The 27,885-nt window shown below is 42.4% G+C and overlaps 1 protein-coding gene across 4 annotated transcripts in view; it reads left to right on the forward strand.

The window, feature by feature from the left end:
* The first annotated feature begins 6,073 nt into the window (after positions 1-6,073).
* The window catches only part of NRP1 (neuropilin 1), a 112,110-nt gene continuing 90,298 nt past the window's right edge, over positions 6,074-27,885 (forward strand). For all 4 annotated transcript variants that reach the window (XM_051610515.1, XM_051610518.1, XM_051610517.1 and 1 more), the window contains exons 1-3: positions 6,074-6,178; positions 6,359-6,866; positions 10,152-10,326. In XM_051610515.1, coding sequence (XP_051466475.1) covers positions 6,800-6,866; positions 10,152-10,326 — 242 coding nt within the window. In that variant the 5' untranslated portion in view covers positions 6,074-6,178; positions 6,359-6,799. The remainder of the gene's footprint in view (positions 6,179-6,358; positions 6,867-10,151; positions 10,327-27,885) is intronic.

Genomic DNA, 27,885 nt, shown 5'->3' on the forward strand with positions numbered 1-27,885 from the left:
TGAAAGAAACCAACATTCTGAAAATGAATCCATTAGATCAAACCAGTTATATTTCTTGCTTTCCACTTTCAAGCCCTAGAATGAAACAAAATTTGCCTGTGTTATATCCTAAGACCTCTGGACCTCAGTCCATATTCTTAACATGTAAGACTGACAACAGCAGACATATAGACTAATTATATTTCATTTATTTGAATAATACCCCTACTATTATAGGCAAGTACCTGACTAAAGATCAGTGTGTTAGGGGTTGCTTCCGTCTCCTCCAGCGAAGCGAACGGACTGGAGGTAATCCATTGCCTAAGAGTTAATCCCTTTGAATACGATTCCCTGAATTTCTAGTTAATCCACTAGAGCCCACAAATGGGTTCTACATTTCATGTATAACATCAAAGTATGCCAATGTAAATGTTCTCTAGCTAATAAATAACCCAAACAAGCATTTAGCTGAAAAGCTATTTAACATCTGCCGTAATAAGTGACAAAGAAAATTGCGATAGAGAACATCTCTTGAAGAAGATGAGAGATGACTGAAAAAGGGAAACTGATCTGTAACGAATGCAGTATGACTGCTTGTTTACAGTGATTGCTGCATTGTAGCTAAAGGGAGCGCATGACAACCATGCAGTGTCCCTGTGCCAGCTCCCATTTCCCTAATACCTTTGCACCCTTCCTAGTATGATTTTATCGTATGTAACACCTATAAAGTACTGGATATAATTTCCAATAATATGATATAATCATATGGGCCTTTACAGATGAATAGATTACATGAGCAGGACACTAATTTTCTAGCCAAAAATAGAGCAAGACAAGAAATAAAAAGATACATCTAACTCTGTTTTCTTAATGACTACAGAACTTCAGTCTGGCAAAGTCTTACTCTGAAAGGAACTGTTATTTTGGCTTTTTGTGGTAGTTATCTTAGTGTAAACACAGACATTGATGTACCCATTGTGCGACCAAATGGAAACAACTGAAGTTGATAAAAACAAGTTTTATCATCTAAAGGTCCATTATCATCATGCAGGGCCTGCTTTTCTCCTTTGAAGTCAGTGGGATTTTGTCTTTGCCTTCAATGGAAAAATAATCAGACTCTTAGTCCATATGGGTGGATTTGCTATGTATTACTTCCTTCATCACAGAAACAGCTACTTCAGAAGCCCTTGAATTGATCAGGCATTATTATTAAGGACAGTACCATAAATCATATGCTGTATATGTCCCCCACTTCCTACTTCAGATAAAAAGCAGATTACACTGATAATATCCACATATTACTGAAGAAAGCAATCTGGAAGAGCATGGTGACCATGCGTAGATTTTGGCAGCTATAGCAATGCAAGCAGAAGAAGAATTAGGCCTAGGAGAGACCTGACGAACTTGTAAAATTGGAAATGGGACCAAAATTATATGTGTGATGATTTCCCTTTGACACAGATGAGAACGTTTGACTTTTGATAATCAGATAATCAGCTAATAAAGCCTTGGGCTGTGCTAATTTGTTGGAGTGGAATGTGTTTAGAAAGGATGATGAACATGTTTTGATAAGGCATGTGTGAGATGGCACAGTTGTGATTACAAGGAGTTTGCTAAGATATTTGTAAAGTCACTCTAACCCTAGCAATATAGTCAGTTTGGAGATGATGTAAATGCAAATGAATCTGATTTCTAACCAATGGAGTATAGGATCTGAGTGTATTTTGCAATACATAGCCATATGTAAACATAAATAACATATAAATCAGATGGTATGGTTTATAAAAATACATGTATTACCAGTGGTTCTTGGGAGAAGGGTAAGATTTACAGTCAAAGAAGTATCATTTAGATGCATGTGACTGTGTGTGGAAAAGAGGTATAACATGAGAGGACAGAGTAAAGAAGCATTGGGTGTGAGAGACTGAGTAGGAGGATGAAAGATGTAGGAGATAAAAGGGTTGAGAATGGAGATATATAGACAAGGGATAATGTATGTCTGATCTTAAAGATAAGGGTAAATAGCTTTGGTTCAGTACTGTAAGCAACAGGAAGCCAAGCAGTGATTCATATGGCCAAAGCAACAGGAGAGGAGACGACACAGAAGCCTAATTTTGGAGAGATTATTGGAGAAGATAAGTGAAAGAAAAAGAAAACATTAAAGAGAAAGTTATAAATGAGTACCAGACTACATATGAAGATATTAGTAGGTACTAGTCATAAAGCAAATATATTTCTATTCTCAAGTAAATATTAGTAGAAAGTCTCCATTTTCAGGCATTTAATGTTATGGATGGGTTTAATTTGTTGTGTTGCTTTTTCAAAATAATACCAAATAAAGGTGTCTTCAGCCATGGATTAATCATTTGCCAAACTTAGGTTTTAATTAAAAGCATTACTGTGTTATATGACTGCATAAAGGAGTAAACATCAAAGTTGCTCTATTCTGCTATTGTTAAAATGGGAAAAGTGTTTTTTCCTTTGGAATTTTAAGTTTTATATTACATGATTTAGCCCAAGGCAAATATTTTTTCTGGCTGAATTACGAAGTTCTTGAGAAACAGGTTTACAACAGAAGTGTAGACAATCTTCAAAAAAGCATTATAAGCACTAAGTCAAATTATGAAGCAAAGATGGGCCTGAACCCAAACCCCAAAGCTAGCCACTCCATTAAATTTTACATACACTGGATTCAGATTCAGTCTTTGTAACTCTTAACCCATCCTTGCCATAAAATCCCATTACAGATGTGAAAATGGAGAGCTGAACAAATGTGTAAGCAGTTCCAGGATCAGGATCTAAAATGCCATTAATAAAATGTGAGAAGTGGATTATAAAAAGAGACTTCTGAATCTTTCATTCAATGCCAGTTTATATTCCAGATGATTAAAGATTAAACATTTTCAGATAAATATATGTAAACTAAGGATAGAATGTCTTCACTCATCATTTCAGGGCAATTCATACATGAAAGAATCCTGCATCTATAACTGTTAGCTAGAGAGAAAAAGATAGGTAGAAAAACTAGACTAATGCCATTCACATTATGATAGGAAAGGGCATTAATGTAGCAAACTCTGTTATATTTTCTAGGTCTTGAAAATTCAAGAGGAAAAAAATTCCCAATGTGAGATCCAAAATGCCCACGGAGAGTTGAGGAAGAGCAGAATTCCTCTTTCATGGGCCAGTTTAGCCACAACAGAGGCCACTCCTGTTCAGCTGTCTTTGCAGCCTGCTGCACATCTCTCTCTCTGTGCAAGCAGAAGTACTGGTAGTTGAGACACAAGCATGTTGAAATATACCTTCGTATATGGATTAGTGGTTACAAGGTAGGATGAGGTGATAAAAGCAACCTTCCTCATTAGTCTTACAATGTATCACGTTGTACCATCTTCACTAATGTACATGTTCTGTCTGCTTTTAAGTGTTTTATTTTTCTTTCAGAGAATGAAGTTTCTCTAAAATATACTAGCTACTAACACACTGTGCATCTATGGAAAATGACTGATTAATCTGATAGGAAAACAAATGGAAAAAAAAAAATGGTTGGTTGTTTTGATGGTTGGTTGGTTGGTTTGGAGTACCTCTACAGCATACAACTGGGAATGAATATTTCCTCTGTGCAGTTTTGTAGAAATCACCTGAGAGACGATGCTTATCCCAAAGCAAGAGAGCCACCAGAGTCATGCACTAAGATTAATTTTTTAATGTACATACTTTCTGGGTATCTGCTTACTATTCTTCACTTACAGAATTAATCTTGGCTTCTGAGACTGAGTTTTTTAAACAATCATGCATGTATGCACTTCTGCAACCCCCCAGTAAGCTAACATCAGCAGGCAATTTCTGGTTTTGGAAACAGGAGTCTTTTATTTCAAATCCTATATTGTCTCTCCGTCAGTTGCAGACTACAACATATTTCAGGACAGAACCAATTTATCTCAAGGACTGTCCAGCAGCATAAGAGTTTTAATTATCAGAAAGCACTGTTAACTCTCCCCTTCCCCCTTATTCTGGGAACTTCTCTAAAGGAAAAAAAATAAAGGGGGCTTAATGTGCTACCCATAAAATATACATCCCAATCAATCAAGGAAATGCATAAGTATTGCACATGATGATCCAGAGACTGCCTAAAGCTAGGGAAATGAGATTGAACCCAATAACTCAGTCTGACTAGTTACAGCCTGCCTGGTTTCCAGCCTGCCTACAGACACAGGCATGGGCAGAAGAAGGGGCAAGGACAGGAGCAGAGAAAAAAGATAAGGAAGGAAAGAATGAAGGGTACAGAGTATAATAGAATCAAACTGTGCTTCACTGCACAGTATTACGGAACTGCAATAACAGAAGAGAAGGACAAAATCTGGCAAAAACTCAGAAGGTAGTGGTGAGAGAGTGTGCAGTATGAAACCAGCAGACAGATTTCCTACAGACTTAATCTCCAGACTTCAGCTGACCTTAAAGTCGGGGCTCCAAAAGGGCAGGAGGGAGAGTGAAAGTGGAAGGCTCAGACTCAGGGCTGGATAAAAAAGGATAGAGGAGGCTGAATCTGTGTATGATTTCTGAACACAGATGTAACACATTTGTAGCTAATCTGTGTGGCTGCAGCCTCACAACTGTTTGAAAACTATTTCAAACATAGTTACATCTTCAGAGTGGACAGGGATTTACCGCTGCAGCTGCACTTGGAGGATGACCCTGCCCCCAGCAAAGCCCAAGTCTTTTCCCTCTGCATCCTTCAGAAAGGGTCCTTGTGGAGTAGGTCCTCTAACAGGCCGTTTTCATGATGAAGCATTAACAGAGTTTGCCTCGGCCATGCACCAGTAACAAATTGTTTTCAAACTCAGCTTTGGGAGACGAGAGTAGCTGACATCCACCGTCGGCCGCAGGTCATTTTCCGAGCACAGACCCATCTTTGGGGACCACTTAACACTGTTTCAGCTTTCAGCCTTGGAGCTCTTCCTCTAACCCCTACCCCAGCGACCAGATTGCCTCCACACAGAGGCAGCTCAAAGCACTTCACATAAAAGAAGCAGTCGGATTCATCTAGGTAATCACTCCCCGGGTGCAGGGACAGCCTGTAAGGCAGGGCAATGGGGCAAGGAAGGGAGAGGTCCCATAGCTGGCGATCACCAGACCGTGCAGCCAAAGCAGCAGGATTCAGAGCCCACTATGTCCCTGCTTTGTGTCATCCCCTGGTGCCAGCAGCAGTGGGGGCGATTACTAAGAAGGAGACATACAGTCCCCAGTGGGGATTTCATGCTGCATAGACTCCGTGGGGAGCAGAAACAGCCCTAGGGATCACCAGCAGCTCTGCAGTCCCTCAGGAGACTTCATGAGAGACAGACAGACTGCAAAGGAGCAACAGAAGCTGAGAGAAGCAGAAATGACAGCCAGAGTGGGTGAGAAAAGGGTCAGGAGGGAGAGGGTGCAGGAAGGCCCCTCAGAGGTGCAGAAATGCAAAGGAGACAAGGGCAGTGGATCAGGGTGAGACTGCCACCCTGCAGGTCCGCTCACAGGGGGGTCGCCACAGCTCAGCCCACACCAGCGTGGCCAGCAAGCCCTTAGGATCAGAGGGCATGGTGGTGTCTCACTGCCAGGGACACGCGTGGGGGCGGCTGCTTGACTGCACACTCGCCAGAAACAGAAAGAACGGGTTTGCGAGGGGGGAGGTTTCAGAAGGGGACGCCCGGGAGGGGACGGGGCAGGGTGCCCGCGGGGCCAGCGAGCCGAGAGGTGAGCAGGGTGCGTGTGCCTGCCTGCGGGGCCGGGGCGACGGGGCCGGGGCGGGCTGCGCAGGGCGGGGCGGGGGGAGCAGGCGGGTGCCTCGGCCTGGATCGGCTCTACCTGCCGTGGCGGGGGCGGCCGTTTCTCGTCCCCACTCTCCTCCTCCACGTCCCCCCGAGCCAGCCCCCGCCCCAGCTGGGTGTCAAGGCTGGGGCTTGTCCTGTTTGTTTGTTGGTTCTTCAGCGCTGCCAATGTCTTGGGGGGCTGAGGAGAAGGAGGAGGAGGACGAGGAGGGCGGGGAGGGGGAGGGGACTGGGGCTTGGGAGACGGCGGCTCCTCGGCCTCTCTTATTGCCGCTGAGTTGCGCTCCTCTTCCTCAGGCTGCGAGCAGGAGCCTCCCGGGCGCTTCCCCCTTCCCCGCCCGGCCGGGAGTCCCTGCGGCAGCAGCGCGCCCGCTCGCCTCCCGCCAGGGCAGGTGAGTGCGGGGCTCCGCGGGGCTCCGCCGGGCTCCGCCGCCCTGGGGCTGCCGGGCCCGCGGGAGCCGCGGCCGCGCCGCAGCGGGCTGGCGGGGCAGGCGCGGGGGAGCGCAGTTTGGCAAACTCCAGCGCCCGGCTGGTTCTCGCTCACAGCCGCTCTCCCTTCCTTCTCTCCGCAGAGCACCTCCGCCCCGTCTCCCAGAGCCCGCCCTGGCAGGGCGCTCCCGAGGTGCCCGCAGCCGCGAGGATTTTTGTCTGTCTTGTTTGTGTGTTTGTTGGTTTGTTTTTTTTGGTTTTGTTTTTCCCCTTCGTTTTCGTTTGGCTTTCTAGTCTCGCTGGGAATGGCAGGGGCAGCGGCGCCTGGAGAAGGAACAAGTGTGGGGAAAGGGAGAGGGAGCCGGAGCTAAATGACAGGATGCGGGCGACTTGAGGCACAGAAAGAAGCCAGCTTCCCTCTGCCCCCGGGACTGCCCTTGCGGACCGAGCTTTCTGTTCCTGACTCCAGCTGGAGGATTTAAGACCTAGGAAGAGTTGTGCGTGGAGGGCATTTTTGGTGTTTTGGTGTTTTTTGTTTTTTGTTTTTTTTTTTTCCCCTCCTTTCCCTGCTGTCTGAAGGGAAAATGGATTGGGGGCTTCTCCTGCACTGTGCAGCCCTCACCTTCACCCTCGCCAGGGCTCTGCGAAGCGGTAGGTGTCACGGGGCACGTCGGGTCTCAGCCTGGGCAGGGGCTGCGGGGCTGGGCTCCGGGCCTGGCAGAGCAGGGGGCGGACAATGGGGGGCGGCGGGTGGTGGGGCCGGCAGCGGCCTGAGACCGGTTGCAGGGAACTTTGTGCTGGAGAAGGGAGTCGGCGGGATCCTCGCCCTAGGATAGCCCAGCCTGGCATCGCCTTACGACTTTGTTTTCTGCTCTTTCGGGTTGTTGTATAAAGCAGGCTACTGGTTCTTACTGGATCAGGACAGCCAATTATCTTAATAATGTTTCCTCCCATAGGCAATTAAGTAAGTCTTGCCTTCGGTATCTGGAAGATAATGAACACTTTAAGGGGAAGGCTTTCTCTCCCCACATACCCCCGTTTCTTTTTCCAAAGTGCGAGATTTCAGATTATCGTACCTTTTACTAGCTGTGTGTGTACCTGTGGGTAGTCTTCAAACGGAGAGCTCTCTTTACTACCCGTTTCCCAAGTCTGCAGTTTACATGCAACTTGCACAGTGCCAAGAGAGAAGCTGAGCTTCTCTGTGAAGATTCAAGACTCCTTTCCAGGAGAGGAAGCCCATAACAAATGACTGATGTAGCTAGTATACTATCAGGCAGCCCTTGAAAGCACAACTAATTAAAAGCAGCGTGCTCCTCTTTCCCCAACAATGCCAGGGCACTGTAAATATTTCACTGCATGATGCATTTTTAAAGACAGTCCAACTGTGGGACTGCTTGATGTTTAGCTCTTACACATGAAACAGCTCATGTAAGTTTTCCTTTCCCGACATATCCTGAGCAATTATTATGAACTAATTATCAAATATTTACTTTTGCCTGACTGAGTTTTCAATCACAGTAATTAGAAGAAGAGAGTACCCTCCACTTACGCTGGTATATTGTTTTAATAAGGGACCACAAGTGGAGTGTTGTGGAACACAGAGTATTAAGATGGTGTGTTTTATGATGGAAGTTAATCTCTTTCCCAATATGTTTTGAGGAGGCTGCTTAATTTAATCAGGAAAAGCTGCCTCCTCTGGCACTGAGGCACAGGAGTGAAGGCGATAGAGGCGTGTGCCAAGCCTGGCTTGGGGATGCTCTGAGAGGTGCACTCTGCTCACCCCCGCAGCTCAGGTGAGGGATGTGGGCAGCCACCTCCCTGGCTCCCACATAAGCCAGGACTGCCCCTATCCTGTACCCTCTGAGGGGTGGGAGGAGGCCACCCACTGCTCCTGTTGATCATTTCTATCCATGAAAAGAAGGGGAGTAGGGTGGGTTGCGGAGTAGAAGCCTACACCATGAGTGGTTAATGTGGTGGCCATGCTGGAATCACCAAGGCCATTAACCTCCTCTGTAACCTACTAGACCTGCTAATGCCACCTTCACCTACATGCAGTACTAGTGTCTGCTAAATTAATTCATTAACCTTATTTAGAACTAATGGTCCAAAGTCATTAGAAACTGCTCTTCCTAATCAAGTGTGAGAGAGATTGCACAGAGCCAGGGAGTCTAGCAGACCGCATTATCTTATTACACTGTCACTTTCTCAGAAGTCGCAGATTAAGGAGCACTGGTGGTAGTGAGTCCACCTCAGCGTCCCCTGAAGTGACTCTGTCAAGTGACTAGAAGCAGCGCTGCTTTATTTCAGGCATTTAACAGATGCCAGACTCTACCATGTTGTTTGCAGGGCTGGAGTGGGCTTAATGAGACAGGATCACTTTCTGAGTGTGCTTACACAGGGAAGAAAAGGCAAGATTCCCTGAGAGCCCCAGAGAGCGGATTAGCAAGATCACCAGTGACAGCTTTTGAGCTTTGAGCTGTGACGCCTTTTGTTCTGGTCAGAGGAAAACAGCCAGTTTTGCAAAGGCAAAGCGGAAATAAATAATAAGATAGCCTTTCCCAGCAACATGTTTAGCAATATCTGGGGTTTGACCACGCAGCTGAGTACATATCATCCCCTTCCCTCCTAATTTATGGCAAATAATTTCTACAAAGAGTGTAGCTTTATGCATTTTTGATGTACACATCCTCATTCGTTTCCATTTGACCTGCTTTTTCTCCAATAAAATCCCATACTTTTGTAAATTCATCTGAGAGCAAGGAATGCCATTTTGCTTTCACAGAGAATGCATTAGATACAGCACTGCAGCCTGTATATACCATTATAGGGATGTAGTGATACATAGTCTTCCTTTTTAGTGGGGACATTCCTCCTGTCTGTAGTTTACTGTCATACTTTATTGCTCAAAATTAAACAATCAATGTGTGAAGAAAGTTTTTCCTCCCTAAAGACCTATAGAAAGAAATCCTAGAAATAAAAAAGCGATAACACAAGCCTGTGCTGGACAGTGAAGTGACTGACTGTGTAGGCTGGATTTCTCATTCCTTTTTATTTTTCTTATAAACCTTAAAATGCAACCCTGACAATACTGACCAAAGGAGCAAGATGCAGCATACTACGGTTCATAGTCACATTTGGTGATTCTGGAAACTTTTGCAAGTGTTTTGCTATTAGAAATAAATATTTGTTTTTGTTTGGGGTAGAAAGGGACAGAGGGAAGAGGAAAGGATGTTGTTCCGGTCCATTACTTTGATGCAGTGTCCAAGCATGAACAAACTTCCTTGAAGGAATAAATAGTGATTTCTGCTTCACTAAAACCACTTTGTTCTCTGCTAGCCTGGGTTTGAAGAGCACAGATAGCTTCAACCTGCCTAGATTTATGGACTGATAAACCAAAGAGAGGGTCTGCTGCAAATGGGCTTGAATCCACCAAGCCAAGCCCAGTGGTCAGTGACACAGACCAGGTTTATCCCATAGCTGGGCAAGGGGTCAAATAGCATCCTATTAGTTTTCCTCCCAGCTTTCCTTAAAACTTTGTACTTAAGAAAATTATACTTTTTTGAGATAATTGAGTCTCAGACTCCTGTTGTGAGGATGCAAGTTTTTAACACTGTAAGGGGCACTGTTTGCTCGGAGCAGGGAGTTTTTTAAAAGGGGGTTTAGAAATGGGGTATCTTCTGCTACCTGCTGCCTGTCCAGCTTCTGGACTCAAGGATGGGCAAGGAGAGGCAGGTCTCTTTCATTTGGAAAATTTTAGCAGAAATGTGCTTGCGTTAAAGCCATAAGGATGCAGCAAAAGTTTACTTGAAGAAGGCTGCAACACCTCCCCCAGCCCCCAGCATTCCGACAGCCGTCGGCTGGCTCTCTGCTACGGGCTGAAAGGGGGTGTTTGCAGGGGGGAGCTGAGAAGAGCCGATCTGTTTGCTTCCCCTGCAGATAAGTGCGGCGACACCATCAAAATTTTAAGTCCCGGGTACCTCACGTCTCCCGGCTACCCCCAGTCCTACCACCCCAGCCAAAAATGCGAGTGGCTGATCCAGGCTCCGGAGCCCTACCAGAGGATCATGATCAACTTCAACCCCCACTTCGACCTGGAGGACCGCGACTGCAAGTAAGTGCAGCCGGAGCGCCACGGCGACACCTGCCGGCGCCTCGCGGCCCCGCGCCCGCGGATCCCCCGCCGCGCCCGCGGATCCCCCGCCGCGCCGCGCCCCGCGGGGCTCCGCGCCCCCACCCGCCCCGCTGCCGCGCCCTGCGCCGGTCCCCGCCGCTGCCCGAGGGGCCGCGGCCGGTGTTCTCAGCGACAAGATCGGGAGGCACGGAGAGGAGCATCTTTCGGGCCGCGGGCGGGGTGTGCGTGGGTGTGTGTTTGCAACTTTCTGGGTTTCGTCGAGTATATTTGAGTTCCGCCGGCCTGGTGGGAGAGGCAAGTGGATGATGGTGAGGAGGTGCGTTACGGGGGTGTGGTTAGGATGAGGCAGTGTTGCGTATTTGTTGGCCTGCTTGCTTTTTTGAGTAAGTCTATAGACTTTTTTAAAATAGTTCCCTTTCATTTGGTCTCCCCACAGCTACAAACAGCGTGTGGCAGAAGCAGGCAATTTATAATTTACCAAATCCTCTTAACGCAGAGTTAGTCTGGCATTTATTCCTGCCCCTGAAGGGTCAATGGACTGCAGGACTGATGGTCATATCTCCCCCTTTCTCCCTTTGCTGATGATTTATAGCCAGTAGCTCTTCCTTCCCCTCCCCTGGCTCAACAGCAGAGTCCTGGGCAGAGGAAGGGGATAGCTGAGACTCCTTGCTCCCCTGTGCTGATGTTCCCTGTGGCTGCCCATTTCCAAAAGCGAGAAGGGGAGTCAGAGCCTCCCAGAAGCTGGGTTTTTGTTGTTTTTTTTCCTCAAACCTGTAAGCCACATAGCTTGCACAAGCCAACACATGGTCAGATCATTCCTCTCTTCAACATGCCCTCTAAATTCAGCCTACTTGTTTCACAAAGAAAATATTTCAGTGATTCATCTTCTTAGAATTTCTTGGGTATCATGGTTTTTCCATCCCCTTCTGATAAATGCCAGAGAGCTATTGTTCATTAATGCTACCAGTGAAGATTCTCTCTGCACGTCAGAAAGATTAAACTCAATAGACATCAGTGTTTGGCATGTCATGGGAGTGCTCAGAATTTTACAGAATTTGGTCCTGTACAATGAAGCCTAGCATCTGAACCATGAGTTTAGAATGTTGGACTTAAAGAAAGAGAGCAACTGTACTCAAGCACTTAATTTTTACCGTGCAGGTCTTTGTTCCTATTTAATAAATGGATTACATATATCACAATTATGGTTTTCCCTTAAAATTAAGTTCTTTAATAATGCAGTATGATGTTTGTTGCTGTTGTGTTGGTTTTTATACTCTTATACATCAGTATTTCAGTACTCTACTGACTGATAAAGCAGGAAAACCCTGTGTTCATAAAACTAAAAAATGAGTTTTCAGCGTGGTGTTGGAGCTGCAGCTCATATTCACACCGTATGTTCACACGCTGACTTCCCATTCTTTAATTTTTAATTTGTTGTATTCAGGCAATTATTCACTTCCCTGTGTCTTCTTCATACAGGTTTTTATTTCATTCTGTGGGACAGTGTTAAAGCTTTAAAATGTTTGTCTGTCTCTCTTTGTCTCTTAGACAGAAATTAGGAAATGAAATCAAGCATATTTCAATGTCAAATCCTTTTTGTTCTGTGCTAGAAGACATGTTTTTCCAATGCTGTAAAACCAACATGGTCTTTGACCAGTAAAGTGTTGTACAGCATACAATTATTTGAAGAACAAGTAATCTTTGTGGCATCATGTTGTGCTGAACAGTGCTAGCCTGAGCTGAACTGAGTCCAGGGGAGGGACTGACTCCCTACCTCTGTTGCTCCCTTCTCAATATTCATTGTCCAGTCTCCCTCCCTGCATTATTTCTTCCTCTGAAAGGGGGGCCCAGTGCAGTAATGAGATGGTAGTGGATGGAAGGAAGTCTCTAAACAGGGTTGTTTGCATTGTCTTCGCTGTGTGTGGTGGTGATGACTTTACCGTTATTTGGTCTATGCTGAAATGCTAATCTTCTAGGCTATGCTAAATTACTCAGCTGCTACTTCACTTACATTTTAAATTGCTCTTTTTAACTTGAGAGGGATTGTATTTGTGCCAAAAACTTAGGACCAGAAAAATAGAAAATTATTTCAGCAGTCTCCGTGGTTTGAAATTTCAGTGTCTACTTGCGAAATTCACATTCTTTTTACCAAATATTGGGTACAACAACAGATTAATGCAATGAAACATATCACAAGATTTTTTTGGTTTTGCAGTTAAGTACATTTTGATTTCCTAATACACTTAGTTTATTAGCAACTCAGTTTGCAATCTGGAAATGTGCAATTTAGGTTACACTCTAGTTTATTGAAAGGTTTAGCACTGGAAATTAATAAGCACTTAAATATGAAATACAGATAGAAAATGAGAGATAGGGGAATTCATGTCTGGGAACAAAAAATGCCCCATACAATTAGAGCAGAAGAGAAGATTAGCTTGCTGGCCTAGCTCCCAAAATCCTCTTTATAATGTTGTTCATTGCATCTTAGACTTTAGTTAATGTTGAAAACAACTTTAATAACAAGGACCCTTTGAGCCCAGGGAGGGAAACAATGTGACTTTGGAAAGGTTACCTTCTTGTTCTGTAGTGCCAGCAATAAAATCAAGAGACCTTATCTAACTTCTTAAAATATTACTCTGTATAGAGGGCTAGATGTATTGAAATGTAAAACTGGTGAAAGGTTGATTCTCTGAGGAGAATCAAAAGCAGCAAATACAAGCATTAGCTATACTGAAGCTGTTCCCAGTTAGTCTCTGTATGTTAGGGTTTGGAATTAATTTTTAAAATATGCCCTTGATTTACCTCCTTATTATGCTATGCTTTAATGAATAAGTATTTTTCAAATTACTCCTAATAAAATTCATGTATGTATGATTTTCTGATGATTAGAACCATTTGAGTTGTTTTAAATTTCAAGCAAACATGGGAAAAATTCTTGTTTCTCTGGAGGCATTCCAAAGGACTCAACTTTCACAGTTTTGAAGAATAAAGATACGCAAATAATTAAAAAATATGTTCACACAAGCTAGGTTCATCTAATAGAAATCTTCTAGCCAGAACTACTGAACCAGCATAATGGAAATACTGGGTCTCATCAGAAAGTATACAATCATGTCAACCACAGATTGTTATCAAGTACATACATAATGAAAAAATACGCAGTCTCTTTTTAACTTTTAACTTTAATTAGTATGATGCCTTCTTCTCAGGAGGCCAAGAAGCAGAAACTATGGTTGTACTTTAAGAGGGAAGTATTTTCTGTTTGCCTTTTTGCCTTTTCTCAAGCAAGCCCCAGTAATAGCCATGAATATTTGGAGTCAGGAACATGGTTAAAATGAACAGAAGAGACAAAACATATGGCTGCATATTAGTTAAAATGCTCCAGTGTTTGTTGCATGTGGTAAATGCTTTTCAGCACTTAGTGCAAGCTGTACAAGTCTCGTGTTGCTGAAGTATCCTACTGTGTAAATGTAGCCATCTTGAATCCAGTAAAACTTTATACCTAGATAATAAACAAGAATGTCACTGATACAGTACTTCGAATTTATGGAACTTTTCCGGTTTCCCAGCAATGCACACTATCAGCATGATAATTTATAATGGTTTGTGACAAATGTTGCTGAGCAAAGAGGTGTGTGGTTACATTCAGATCAGATGTCATTATCTAGGGAGTAATAAAAATTTCACAGACACTAGGTTAAAAACATTAAGAAAATGAATGTGAAGCTTCAGAAGAAAAGGGCTTAAGAAAGGTGGAGGGTTGGGTAGAGAAAGCCCAATAGCGGTTTCCTTGCTGACAAATTATTGACTTTGTTGCCAGACTTGACTGTATTGTTTTACAAGGTTTTCATAGATATACCACACGATTGTTTTATTGGCCATCATTTATAGAAGTAGAGAGTAAGTATCATCCTTGCTTGACAGTTACACAGAGTTTACACAATGTTGTCAAATCACTTGGAATGGAAAAATTGCCCATTTTGGAAACATTCAAGTTGTAGAAGGAGAGATGTCAGAGATAATTACTCTTTATATTGCATTTACCAGGGATTAGTTACACTGATGAGATTAGGGCTGTATAGAAATTGCAGTCAGTTACAGAATACAGAGCAAAAAATGCGTATGTTTGTTTATATGAAGAAAACACCTCCTCCAGGTTCTTGAGTAAGGAAGAAAGCATAGCTATCCAGACCTAGAGAGTGAAACTCTAGCCCCACAGAACTCCTATAGACCTTAAAGATGTTAGAAATTCATCCATCCATTTTATTTCTAAATAATGTCAGTGGATTTATGCTATAAATCTGTAGGTATAACAAACTGAGGCTGGTAACGTAAGCAGGAGCAAGGCAAGCCATGGCTCAGCCTTCCTTTAGTTTCTGCAAGGTTTAAGCTTTCATTTGCTTTTTTCTAAATCCTGGTTCATATTCTTCCATGCAGCGAGGTCTGCTTTGTGCAGACTTTGTGGCTCATGTGTCTCTTCTGCAAGAATAGTTTGAGCCCTCTGGGTTGAGCTGGCAGCTGTAAGAGCACACATGTCCTAGCTGCCTGCCTAGAGGGGAACCTCCTGTAAAGAGCATCACTGGGCTGCCTGTCAGAAGGGTCCTGTGAATGGCTGCATGCACAATAGCTTCTTTCTGATGGCCCAGAGGGGAGGCTAGAGCTTGGCTCTGGCCTTATCACACCTGAACTGCTCCCACAAACTGCGCCAAGGACATCTCAGGTGTGATGGAGAGTCTGAGCCCAGTGCAGCCCCCTCTTATCATTGAAAACAATGGAAATTTTGCTCTCCACTTCCATATAACTGTCTCCTGTTACTCTTTAAGGCTGTGAGAAAGGGTGCAGCACAGACTCTGTAGGACTGGTTTATGACTATATCAGTCAAAGTTTCCCAGTTTCTTCTCCCTGCTCTGCTGCTAAGTGCTGCAGACAGTGAGGTGACTGCAGCTGACAACACAAGGTAGCCAGCAGAACTAGAAAAGGAGTGGATTCATTCTAGCCTGTGAGAGGCAGTGATTGTATTTGCCCATAGTTGAGCAGAGAAGTCTGAAGAAGCGAAGGCCCCTGAGCTTTCAAATCTAAATATGGCCTAGCCCTGCTCCTCAGGGCATCAGCATTAGGCTTTTAGAGATTTGCCTCAGGACAAGATACCCAAGAGAGGTGGGAATGCCCTCTTCTCACTGCTGAGGGCAGCTGGAGGGGCGCCCATGTTCCCTTGTTTGCTCTGATTTGAATTAACTAAACCACCCAGCCCACACACCTTGAGCCACCCCGCTGGGCACTTCGCTGCAGGAGGTTGACAGAGGCCTGAATGTCTCTCTGTCAAAGCCAGGCTCAACACAGCCATGAGCAGGACATGGGGCCCAGCACCAATCCACTGGGAAAGCCATGCCTGGGCCAAAGGGACAGCTTCTCCATCCCCTTCTCTCTCAAAAATCTGTCCCTCGAGCTGTTTGGTGTTACTGAGACATTATTAGGGAGTGCTAAAGGGATGAAGGGGACCATCCTTCATTCTGTCCCCAAAGCAAGAAACAAGTCTTTCGGACATAGTTTAGGGTGAGTCATTGCAGTGGATTCAGGGACTTGTGACATCTCATGTTTCTAGATGCATTACGAGGACATTTCTCTACTTTATATAAAGCACATGAAAGGCTTTCTCATGGGGAGTGTGCTGCTAGACTCCAGACAGCCCTGCTGGTGACCACCACTATTTGATAACCTCTTGAAGGCTACATTAAACCATGCCAAAGAAAGGAGTCAGCCTAGAGCCTGATCAGGATCAGGGAAGCAAAAAACACTTGTTGCAGTAGACATAGACCACACACATACTTAACTTAAAAATTCTGAATCCTGAAAGTACATACAAATATGTGCTCTTTGCTTCAGGATTCAGTATGTATTTGCATGCGAGTATCAGACGCAAGTATCTAAAGATAATAGTGTTATTTAATTGTGCTTTGGAGACTAAATAAGAGTTGAAAGAAGTTGAAAATTATATTGCTTTTCTGATTGCACAGTGTAATAAACTGACTCTTTTGTTGTTTATCCAAGCAGTTAACTCTCATGAAAGTTGCTATTGTCAAACTGTTTAACAATTCTTTCTTTCAGAGCAGTGGTTTGGGTTTGAGTTTTCTCAGGAAAAAGTATTAGGTTAACCGTGACCAAACCACCTGCTAATAGCTAGAGAGTCTGTGCTGTCTTGCATTCGGGGCTGAGATGCTGGATGCAGAGCCTGGATTTTGCACTCTATGTATATGGGTGCATTCCCTGGCACAGTAGAATCTTGACTTCGGTCTCTATACAGTAGCACATTAAAATTTTAATAACAATCATATGCAGGTTTTTCTATTAATCCAGACAGTTAAGTGAACTGTGGAGAGAATTCTGTCTGCCCTTCAGACAGAAGAAAATCTGAATGTCAGATATGGATTCCTACAAGCCTAACCTTTCATCGTTTCTGTGAACAGAGATAGACAAATTCAGAATAGAGGGCTGAGTCCTTTCTGAATTGAAACCCAGAGTCATTGGCATTAGCCCATGAAACGCTCAATATGTTTTCTGTCCACCCCACTCTGCTCTCCTCTTCACTGCCCTCTCCTGTGCTAATGTAATTAAATCAAAAACCTATGTGTTGCTGAAAATTAGTTTATTAATTATAGCTTATTGCAAGCTATAACATTGTATCATAGCTTGATAACTGTGATATAGAGGTGTTTATACAACTGATGTAGAACTAAATTCAATTATTTTCTTTTGTAGTATTTCCAAAGAAAGAAATTATGTCTGAAAACGGGATATACATGTACTCTCATGTATGTATCTAGACTTCTACATCACACAGAACTACTGGGATATAGGCATATGTGCTACATGTACCTCTTTAAGACTGTGCATACATACACACATTTATGCATATAGTATAGGTTTCTTAGTTTATGTAGAAGTTCCTAAAGTAAATCTACTAATTAAAGCGCTAATGCCCATCTTAAGGCTGATAATGAGGTATAAAGAGAAAAAGAGATAGGATTAGTGTTCAGATCATGTTCCAAACGCCTCTTAATTGGGTGTTTGTAATCAATCCTGATTGCAAGAGGCAGTGGTTTGGCAGAATAAAGAAGGAAAAAGGCTTAGCGCTACTATTTTCCTGTTAGTTGAATTGGCCATAGTATTTAGGTCAGAATCCAGCGTCAAACAAGGTAATTTTGTCAGCCTTAGTGATCCTCATAAAATACATAAAAAATCTTTCCTAATGATTATGTTTTCAAGGTAAAAACTCTCTCAAGCTGAAGAGTTATTTTTATCCAGAATCTTAAAAAGTGTTTTCAAGTGAACCACAGAAAAGACTTTGTTCTCCTGGCCTCCATCCACCACTGACTTCTGAAATCAGGTCTGAGTTCACTGTGGGTCTTTCATTGCATTGACCTTGGCACTTTTCTCACCAAGCCACAGTTTTCCATCACAAAACCACACAGCTTGGTATAATGATTATTTCTTTATCCCAAGTAACCAAACATTTTTTTAAAGAGAGTGACAGTTTTCCCTCTTGCACTGTGGGAAGCAAGCACCTGGCCATTTCCAAATAGAGTTTTAATGAACTTCCTGAAGGAGATTTGAGAGAAGTTTAATAAGTCACCTGCTAACTTTTGGGAAGCATAGGTCATTTGCTTTTCTCTAGGAATTCACAAAAATGTGAGAGTAACCTCCTTTCCAAGTCCTAACCTTCCGTAGAGGAAATTGATTTTCATGGGAAATATCAAAGGTTTTAAAAACATAACCTCAAGAAATCAAATTTCTGATTGTTTGTCACACATAAGGTACTGTGAAACTCTGTGATCCACAAAGCTGGTTTTGAACTCTGTGAGCTTTACAATAATTAATTTAAACAGAAAAGGATTGTGCATATTTAGACTCATCTTGCATGTTAATAGCATTGCAAGTATTTTACGTAATGCTATAAAATGAAGAATTTAGATTGCTCAAAAGGACCATTGAGAAAATATCTCCATATGTGGACGAGACACCCATTTGACGTGGTGATTTCTTCCAGAAGAAACTATGCACATCCCAGAAGCACAATAACCAGCTGTTATACAGGAGAAACTGAGCAGTTGTCTGCTGCCTTCCACGCTGATGTGGAGCTGCAGTGGCCACATGCCCCTAAATATAGATGGGCCAAGCCTCACATTGAATTAGAACCTGGGTTAATCCCTTCCTTACACTCCCAGCAGCTCAGTCTCCATTGCACATTTGCATTGTGGGCTGCTTCATGCCCCCATGTGAAGATACAGCCCACCAGAGCTGTGGGGTGGGAGGGAGGTTGGAGCACCCCACTGCAGGGAGGGCACACACTGCCCTCATCACTCAGCCCAGTGCTGGGGCTGTGCCTCTCAGCTTTTTGTGTTGGAAAAGAAGATACAGATCGTTTTTCTCTTTTTCTTTTCTTTTTTATTTTTTCTTCTTTTACAACACTCCTTCTTAAATTGGAAGTTGGTAACCTAGAGAAAAATAGAGAGGTCTGTTCACACCCATGTGATTATTCTGCCCCAAGATTTAAGCAATGCTCCCTCACAACCAAAGTTTTGCTCATTCACATAAACAGTCCCACTTGAAGTCAATTAAAGCAACAGACTCACTAATAGTTGGAACATATATTTATGGCACTGCACAAATTAATAGTTCCTTTTTATAACAGTGGATTTCAGATGCTCACAGAGTAATTTGCAATACAGTAGAAAATTCAGCTTCATTATTTTTTGCCCTCAATTCATAAATGACCATAAAAAAAGTTATAATTTCTTCTCCAGAATCTCAGTTCGTAATAGTGGAGGTTTGGGAAAAGTTGCTAAGTGCAGGGGTAAGAATCAAAATTTGCATTGTTGTAGGATCTTGTGCCAATTTGTCATTAAGCCAGACAACTTCTACTGACTTTCCTCTGATGTATTCATCTGTAACAAGGGAAGCAGATCAGCAATTTAGAAAAGCTTTAGCCTGATCACCATGCAGAAATGGGCTACACTGCCTATTTCCATAGTGATCACTCCACTTTGCCAGATGCAAAATGAGCGGCTTACATCCCTCATGCTAAAAACCCTTCTTAGAAGAAATCCTAGGCTGTCGCTGCATTTGAGTAGCTTTAGTTAAGTCTGGAAAAATATGCAAAGGTAGCTCTTGAAGAAAAGCTTTTCTTTTTAGCTGTTTCACAGCCATCTCCATAATCTGTTTTGGAAACAGAGGCATAAGATGTATTAACATGGCAGGCATATGTTCTGGTTGCTGAGGGGTTTTTTTTTGCATTCCCACAAAACCCCTGAGACTTTGTGTCACAATTCTATAAATTTAATTTGTATATTCTTATCTGGGGTAAAATCCAACACTTCTTTACATGCATTTGCAGCAGATAGTTTAGGTTCATCTCCATGTATTTCAGATGGCAAGCAGTTAAAGCAGGTACGTATTTTAACCACTCTATATAGTCCAATGTTCTAATGCTTTTCAGAAGTTTTCTGTTGTGTTTCAATAGTACATACACTATATAATGTAGAGATATAAAATAGGTACAGGGCCACACTATGAAGCAAGTGAAGACAGATCCACTGATGCCAATAATGTTGCACCTGCTAATAGCTCAAACACAAAATACCATAAGTATATTGTATTATGTTCTTACTGGTTTCCATTTTCATTTGTCCTCCACAGCTATACTACTAGATGATGGCTTTCAAACAGTATAATAGTCTTCTTTATCTCATTTCTCTGACATCATTTACAAGTTCCTTATTACTCTTGAACAGTGTAGCTAATAGTGCTGAAATTGCTTCTCATTCTTCCCATCATAGCATGTCATTATTCAAGAAACCAGTGCTCTTCAACCTTTCCCACACAAATAGCCCTGCCCCAAACTAAGCTTAAAACTAGCTTCCAAGAGCCAGTCTCACATTTCCCAAGTAATGAGGCTCCTTCTACTGGCCATTACATTTTCACTCATACATATCTACACTTTTTAATTAGGAGTACCTCTGTAGTCCTTGAGAATCTTTGTCTTCTAAATCCTAGTCTTCATACACTGATTTTTAAGCTGATTTAATTATTTCAATTAAAATGTTGTTTGTGTATAGATAACACAATTCAGCATGCACTGAGGGATTTGTGTATTCTAGTATAAAGATGTCTTATGTCAGTACTTTTGCAGAAATAAACCTTGCTAGTATCAGCAGTTTGTAGCCAGGACTGCACAGCTTTACCTATAATGGTTTCTAAAGAAAAGAAATATAGGTATGTAGTAGAACTAAAGTGGCTGTAAAAACAATGTATGGACTTGTTTCTGTGTTACATAACTAGTCACAAATGCTAGTAGAGGTTTTTGGATATTGTATTAGCTATATTTGTTGGCAAAAGTAATGAGATCACCTTACTGATTGCAAGCTGCAAATTGCAATATAAACATATACGTGTGTGTGTGTGTGTGTGCATATTGGGGGACTTACTGACACATACATTTTCTCTCCGTTTTTACTCTTTGAACAAAAGCTTAGGCAAAGTGTCTAAGCTAAGCAGTTCCTCTGCCTGCTGTAGCTTATGCTTTCCAGGAAGGTTTTTTTTGAACTTGTCACACTAGGCAGCTAGATAAATTACGGTGGTGTGACCTTCAAGCACATCGCTTACTCCATGGAAATTGTCCGTATGCGCGCTCTCACCCCATGATATTCCATATGACTTCCAAGGTGCTTTAATCCTCTTCTTAGTTATTCCTTCCCCCACCCACAACATCACAAAGTAAAAACATGTTCATAGGTGTAACCACAGCTCAACTGATGAGCTTAAATAAAACTGTTAGTGATCTGAAAATAAACATCTGATCACTGGGTAACTTTTGCATGTTGCCATATGCTCAGCATCAAAAGAAAATATATCCTTCCTTGCCACATCTCAGCTGCAACTCTTTCTCATCTGAAAGATATCAGAAAAATTTTATTTAAATATTTAAAGAAAGGTAGCTGGTTTTCATGGGCCATATTCTTAATTTCTCCAAAGATCATTCTTCTGAAATTAGTGGAGCACCAGTGATTTATATCAGCTGAGTGAGGAGCTGACACTACATTTCGACAGTTCCCCTACAAATCCTCAGAGGAAAGACCAGTATTGTAGCTGAAATGGCATTAACTCAGAGTGAAGTCAGTTAAAGTTTTGCCATTTGGCAAGATCAGACTTCAATACTCATGCAGCATGGATACCAGCTTCTTTAAAGCAGGTGGAATAAAGACCAAAGTCCTTATATCACACGTGGAAACCTTTCTTTCCACTATAAGCTTCAAAGAAGTACACAGGAGTAGGTGCTGGGACGTGGTGGCTGTTCACAGTGCTAACACTTCTCATACTGCTTGATCTTGGGCCACTCAGTCATCATCTCCATGCCTCAGTTTCCTTACGCAAATAGCTCTCTGGTTTGCAAATATCTGAGGATGCACTTATTAGTGTCAGTGAAGTCCTTAGAGACTGCTGGGTGGAAATGTAGTGCACTGTAATGGTTATTTGCCATTGTTTTGTATTTGTTCATCTTCTAGCTGTTAATTTTTTTAAACAATATGCTGCTGTGTAAAAACACATGTGGCAATCTTTTGACTTTCAGAGAGAAGCGTTATCCAAACAAAAATAAAGAATAGGACTCATGCTCACAAGAGACACATTACCCGTCATGAGGAGAATCTATAACAGACACAGCACTAACTCAAAACTGAGCCCCAAACAGCATCCAAATGCAAGCAATTTCAAATGTGTGCATATTGCCAGTACAAAACCAGGCCATTCTGCAAATGCAGCATCCCCTGAGGAGTAGTGAACCTAGCAGCAGCAATGCTAATGGCTGTCTTCTCATGTGCAGTGAGGGAAAGCAGCACTTTAGAGCTGCCTTGGGCAGCTGTTAAGTTATTCATTCTTAACTTATTTCTATAAAGCTGTTACTGGGTGGAAGCAGATGACACAAAGATTCTGGGCCTGCTCTGTCTGCTATTTGAGGAGTGTTCTCCATCCTCGTACATAGGGTGAAATTCTGGCTTCCTTCAAGTCAATAGTAAAATTGTTCCCCAGTCTCACTTGGACTAAAAAAAAACAACATTATTTTAGGATCCAGGGGAAAAAAACAAAGTACTGTGCTAGGTCATCTTCCTTGTTTCTTCACCTCCTCTCAAAATATGTCAGGCTGTTTTGTGGTTTGCTTGTTCTACCTGATGCTTTGTTCATCTCTGTCTCCTCTCTACGGGTGATGTGAAAGCTCACACCCTCCTGAGTAAAACACAGTAGTTTTCTTTCTCAATATTATGCACTGCAAGTTTGGGATATTGTAAGTCAGGACTCCAAAAATTGTGAAACTTGTGAAATCCTTGTATCTCAAAAAGTGCTGTTGATTTCTCTTTCAGTTTCCATTTAGCTTATTTTGGGGGTTTTCCTCTGTGATAATAATAGCCAGAAAATTCCTCCACCTTAAATATGAAATTTGGCGAAACCATGCTATCAGCAGCTGATGCTTTAGAACCTGTGACCAAATGTCATGATACTCATGATAAAAACTGTGAGAGCTCAATGCTGGATTCTTGCTAAAGTCCCAGCTTCCTGTTCCTGTTTTTATTCTCAGTTACAATCCTGAAACTCCCACTCAAGTGTTAGAGTTATAGAAAAATCAAAAGGAAATGGAAGATTAATATATATTGATTTGACTACTTGGCTATGCTTCTTCACCTCTTACTGCATGGTCAAAACTTTCAGAAGTGAAATTCCATTCCAGCGAAAAATAAAACCTCTGAGTTTACCCCCTTTTCTCTTAGTACACACGAAGTAACAGAGACTCCTGTTATTACGGAGGTTAACTGTTTTCTTGGCTTCAAAGCCAACTTAATCCAATGAGAAAAAAAAATTAATTGAAAGCCAGTAAACATGGGGACGTGACTTTTGGCTCACAGAAAACCCTGGTCTACGCATTGCTGGCATATTCAGGACAAAGATCACACTGGCTGCTGCAGAATCCTTACACTGTCCCACTGCTGTCCCCTGGCAGGCATGCCAGAAATAAACCAAGTGGACTGACACAGAAAAAAACTTCCTTATGCCATGTTCTTTTATGTGTTGTGCAGGTTTATGTTTCCAGGGAATAGCACAAACATGCTGTGCAAAATCATTGACATTAAGGGTCCCATCCTCCACCTAACTAAACCATATTTATGTCTGCATGTTTCTAGTGAAATCAATGAAATTGTGACTGGCTGCTTTGTATTTCCTTTACAGTTTAGATCCTTCCCTGCTGCAGTTACAATAACTGCAGTGGGTCTAATCTCATGCACACAAGCTGAGAAGTGGCTGTATAACTCTAAGCTCAGGGGCTATTCTGAGGACAAAACAAATTTTCAAAACATTTGTATAAACTCGAAGAAATCTTAATGTCTTTTTTCTGTTGTTACTTTAAAATAATAATCCCAAACTGACCTGGGAGCTATTACTCAGTGAGCACTGGCCCCTTGGAAGGTTTCAACTTGTCAAGTTTAGCCATTTTTTTAATGCATAGAGGAAGTCATTAAGGCACATCAGGCTGCTGATTGCTATTAAACTCTGAAGAGAATTCTCTATAAAAATCAATGCTATAACAGGGCTACAATAATCTAAGAGGCAGGAAAAGCATTTCTTTACCCTCTGGTAACTCAAAAACGGATTACTAGATTTTATGAAACCTCAAAAAATATCGTCTATAAGCTAGGGGCCAAATGTAAACCTCTGTGGCAAAATAATACAGCTCAGAAAGCTCCAAGCATGTGAAAATGGGATTATAATGGAACTGTCACTGCTGTAACCTCAACTCTGTGTTTCTGTGTTGGAGAAATCTCACACATCTGCACATATATACATGCAAGTGCTTATTTGTTGTATCCAAGGAACACCTTTTTTGGCTGTATCACCACTAAGAAACCTGGAGAGGAAATGTGGTTTTAGTAAGGTATGGTCTTAAGCAGCTTTCATCAGAAAAGTTCTACCAGAATTTTCCACAGTAGTTCAGTCCCAGCACCATCAAAAGTGTTACTTTGATGGCTGGTGGGTTTTGCTTGTGTGGGAACAGCACTGAAAATGTAACAGTTTGCTACTAGTTGAAGAACTCTGTAGAAAAGATGTTTTTAATGGGAAAAACTAGTTTAAATTCTATTAGGTAGTTTTATTGTAAACATGTAGTATATAAACCAGGCAAAGTCCATTGTCTGGCTCTGATGCCAATTGCCATGGAATGGCTTAAATTCAAACCATCCATTTCTCTTCCCCCAGAAAGCAAAGTGGTGACATTCAGTTCAACTCTTGAAATGAATTTTGTTCAAATTTTGATGATAAAATGTTGAAACATCTTTTTAATTTGATTCTTTATCTTTGATTTTTAAATGAAAATAAACTTTACTGAGCTGTATTAAATTTGCTTCATTCTATCATGGGCTCATTTGGGTTGGAAGGGACCTCAGGAAATAATCTCATCCAACTTACTACTCATAGGAATTGCATTTTATATTATCCAAAAGCTGAAATGAAGCAATCCATGTAAAATCAGATGTTTCCATAAAACCAAATACGACCTAGTTAGGATGTTTCATGGTCTATCCCAGCATTTCTGTTCAAGTAAACACTAGTTTCTCACCAGCTCCCTTATTAATTTCACTTTTTTTTATTTCATGCTTTTATTTAAAAAAAGGTTATCGTCTGTTTTTCCTTTATAAAATGCATGGAAATATCATGCAGGATTGATCCACCCTAGGAGGAGAGCTGACGGGTAGGGCCTCAAGCAGGTCCCTACATGATGGCTGCAGGGCCCCACTTGGTCATAGTCTGCCCTCTCAATTAGGCCCAGAAAGACCTTTTTAAAGAAAGACCATGAGGCTGAGCCATCTCAGTATCAGGGCTCAGGGCAGTCAGGACTTGGGACCAAAATAGCAGGCTTTGGTCCAGGTGGAGGTAAGTTTTTGCCCAAAGCTCACCAAGGCTGCAAGTGGCTGACAATTTCCACCCTGTCCTGGGGAGCCACCAGTATGCACACCTCCAAGTCCATGGGGAGAGCATGTGGTCATGGCCACAGCAGTATGGCAAACCTTCTCAGAGTATCCAGGCCCAAGACAGTCCTGTAGATAAGGATCAAAAATAGATTTTCTGTTAAGGACCCTATCAAGCACGTGCAATGAAAAAGCTCTGGAAGAGTGAGTTGTTGAAGGCTCTAATAGTGCATATGGTCAGAATCGGCTGCAGATTGTGGACTGTTTCCCCAGCACAATGCTGAGGATGGAGGCTCCTACACTCTCATTATAGCAGGGGAAAATCCACTTTTCGTGCACGGATAATTTGGAAGTTATGAATCGGCCTGTTGTTTTTATTTCAATGGAGTACAGACAAGAGTTGTGTAAAATGAGGCTGCTGCCTGTCTGTCAGGCAGCTGTAGTTTTTTACCCTGCAGCCTCTTTTAATGTGCATTCTTGGCAAACTCTGAAGAGAAGCAGTCACAACTAGCTGTGCACTCAGACAGTAGAGCAGATCTCATACCCTAGTCATTGAGCTGGGGACTTCGTTCGCGCATCACCCTGTGTTTGACGCAGCCATTAAGCACCCTGATCCAGTAACTGGAAAACTGAATTGGTGTCCAAGTTAAAAGGCACTGCAAAAATATGCTCTTGAATCCTCTGGTTTTGAACACAGATGAATATTTTCATGCAGCATATCCACTTTTCCCAGGTGTGAAATAGACCGTTTGCTCTCTGCCTGTTTGTAGGTTTTTTAAAGTTCTGACGGCTGTTCCAGCCTAACTCTACAGTGGTTTAAGGCATGAGAGACAGTTATCTGAAGAAAAATCTCTCAAATTCCATCTCTCTCAAATAATTAGCAATTATCTGTCAAAAAACTTCTGAACCAACTACAGTAAGGAAAACACTTTTCATCTTCAGTTCCTTTGTCTCCCTGTTTCCCTCTGCTCTTCGCCTGCCTCCTGCCTTTCCTCTAGCATTTTCTGAGCAGTCTTTGCCAAAGGAAACACTGATGAAAGTAACTTTCAGTGGCTGAACAGTTCCCTCCGTCACCTCCTCTTTGTCCACCCCCTAGATTGCAACAGACATCTGCCTTTGTACACAACATGTCAGAGTCCAGCAGAGTTGTTTTATGGTCATTGTTTCTCCAAAATAAATAAAAGCAGTGCAGACGATGCGAACTGGCTGTAGACATCCCATTGCTAATACTGGAGCTATGCTGGTAATTGCTAATAACGACGCAGTGTTTCAGCATAGCAACAGTGTTCTAACTGTAATGTGGGTCTGTCCTGAATAAAGTGACACAGATGGTAACATTATTGCATATTTCTTTGTAGTGGAATTTGAAGTTTTACCGTGGGAAAAAAGAAAACCCATCATTCCTAAATTTCCTTCAGTTATTTATTTAATATTAGCAACACACTAATGTTTAATTTTAGCAGCATGCTTGATTTGTGAACTGTGTCAGTGCCACCTGAAGAACTTGAAGAGGACCCTGCAAAGTGAGAAGAAGCAATTGTTTCCACTTAGCAAAGGAAGCACTTAGATGCAGTTTGACAGAATTGCATTTGCCTCCCTTGGCAGGGAAGACCCATTTCGATCACACGCAACAGCCAAACAACAAACAGCCAATTTGCAGTAAATCAGACTTTAAACATCTCTGTAGCTACTATCTGAAGGACTGGTTCTGGAGTCCTCTCTCATGAACCAGAGCTCCCACATCTGTACCTCAGTCATCTGGGAGTGCTTCGTTGCCTTTTTGCAGGCTGCAAACAGCGGGAGCACACGCTTTGTGGGCCAGCTCCTGGGTTTCAGCTTTCTTTGAAGCACACGCAGTACGTGCTCCTCTGGGAGCGCCCGGCATCCTCTGTGCTTACGTGCACAGCCATTTCAGCACCCTGGTGAGCCAAAACGAGTGAAAGCACACACTGCTACTTTGGCCTGACTGCAACATGTTTCCTTTGAAAGGTGTTTGTAAAGCTGTGGCAGCATGTCAAAGATAAGAGAGGCAGGAATTGGTTGTATTTGCCAAGCGCCTGCCTTTGTTGGCTCTGTCCACAAGAGCAGCTACTCTCACTTTTGAACTCTCCGAACTTGCTGCATGTCCATCCACAAAAATCACTAGCTCACCCAGACCTAGAGTGCTAGGGCCAGAGTTGACCTTCCTGCAATGTTAGGTCACAGCATTAGATCAAAGTCCTACTATCCCATTTTACACCACATGGATGCAACAACCAGCCAAGTTTCAAGTCCCAAGCACAGGTGCTTAGTAACTCTGTGATACACACATGAAACTTTGAGGCAGAAGCCAAACTTACAAGCTGTGTTTCATGTTTTTTCCCAGTATTACACCTTTCTCATCCACCCCTATCACTGCATTCCCAATTTCAATTTCAGAAGATCACTGCTAATGTTGAAAACTTTCCTGCCTGTCTTTCTTTTGCAATTTTCTCTCTTTATCTGGCAGTTCAAAACTCAGCTTAATAATACCCTTTTAAAAAATTGAGAAAGA

Source organism: Apus apus, chromosome 2 (assembly GCF_020740795.1).
Source record: "Apus apus isolate bApuApu2 chromosome 2, bApuApu2.pri.cur, whole genome shotgun sequence".
Classification (NCBI taxonomy): domain Eukaryota; kingdom Metazoa; phylum Chordata; class Aves; order Apodiformes; family Apodidae; genus Apus; species Apus apus.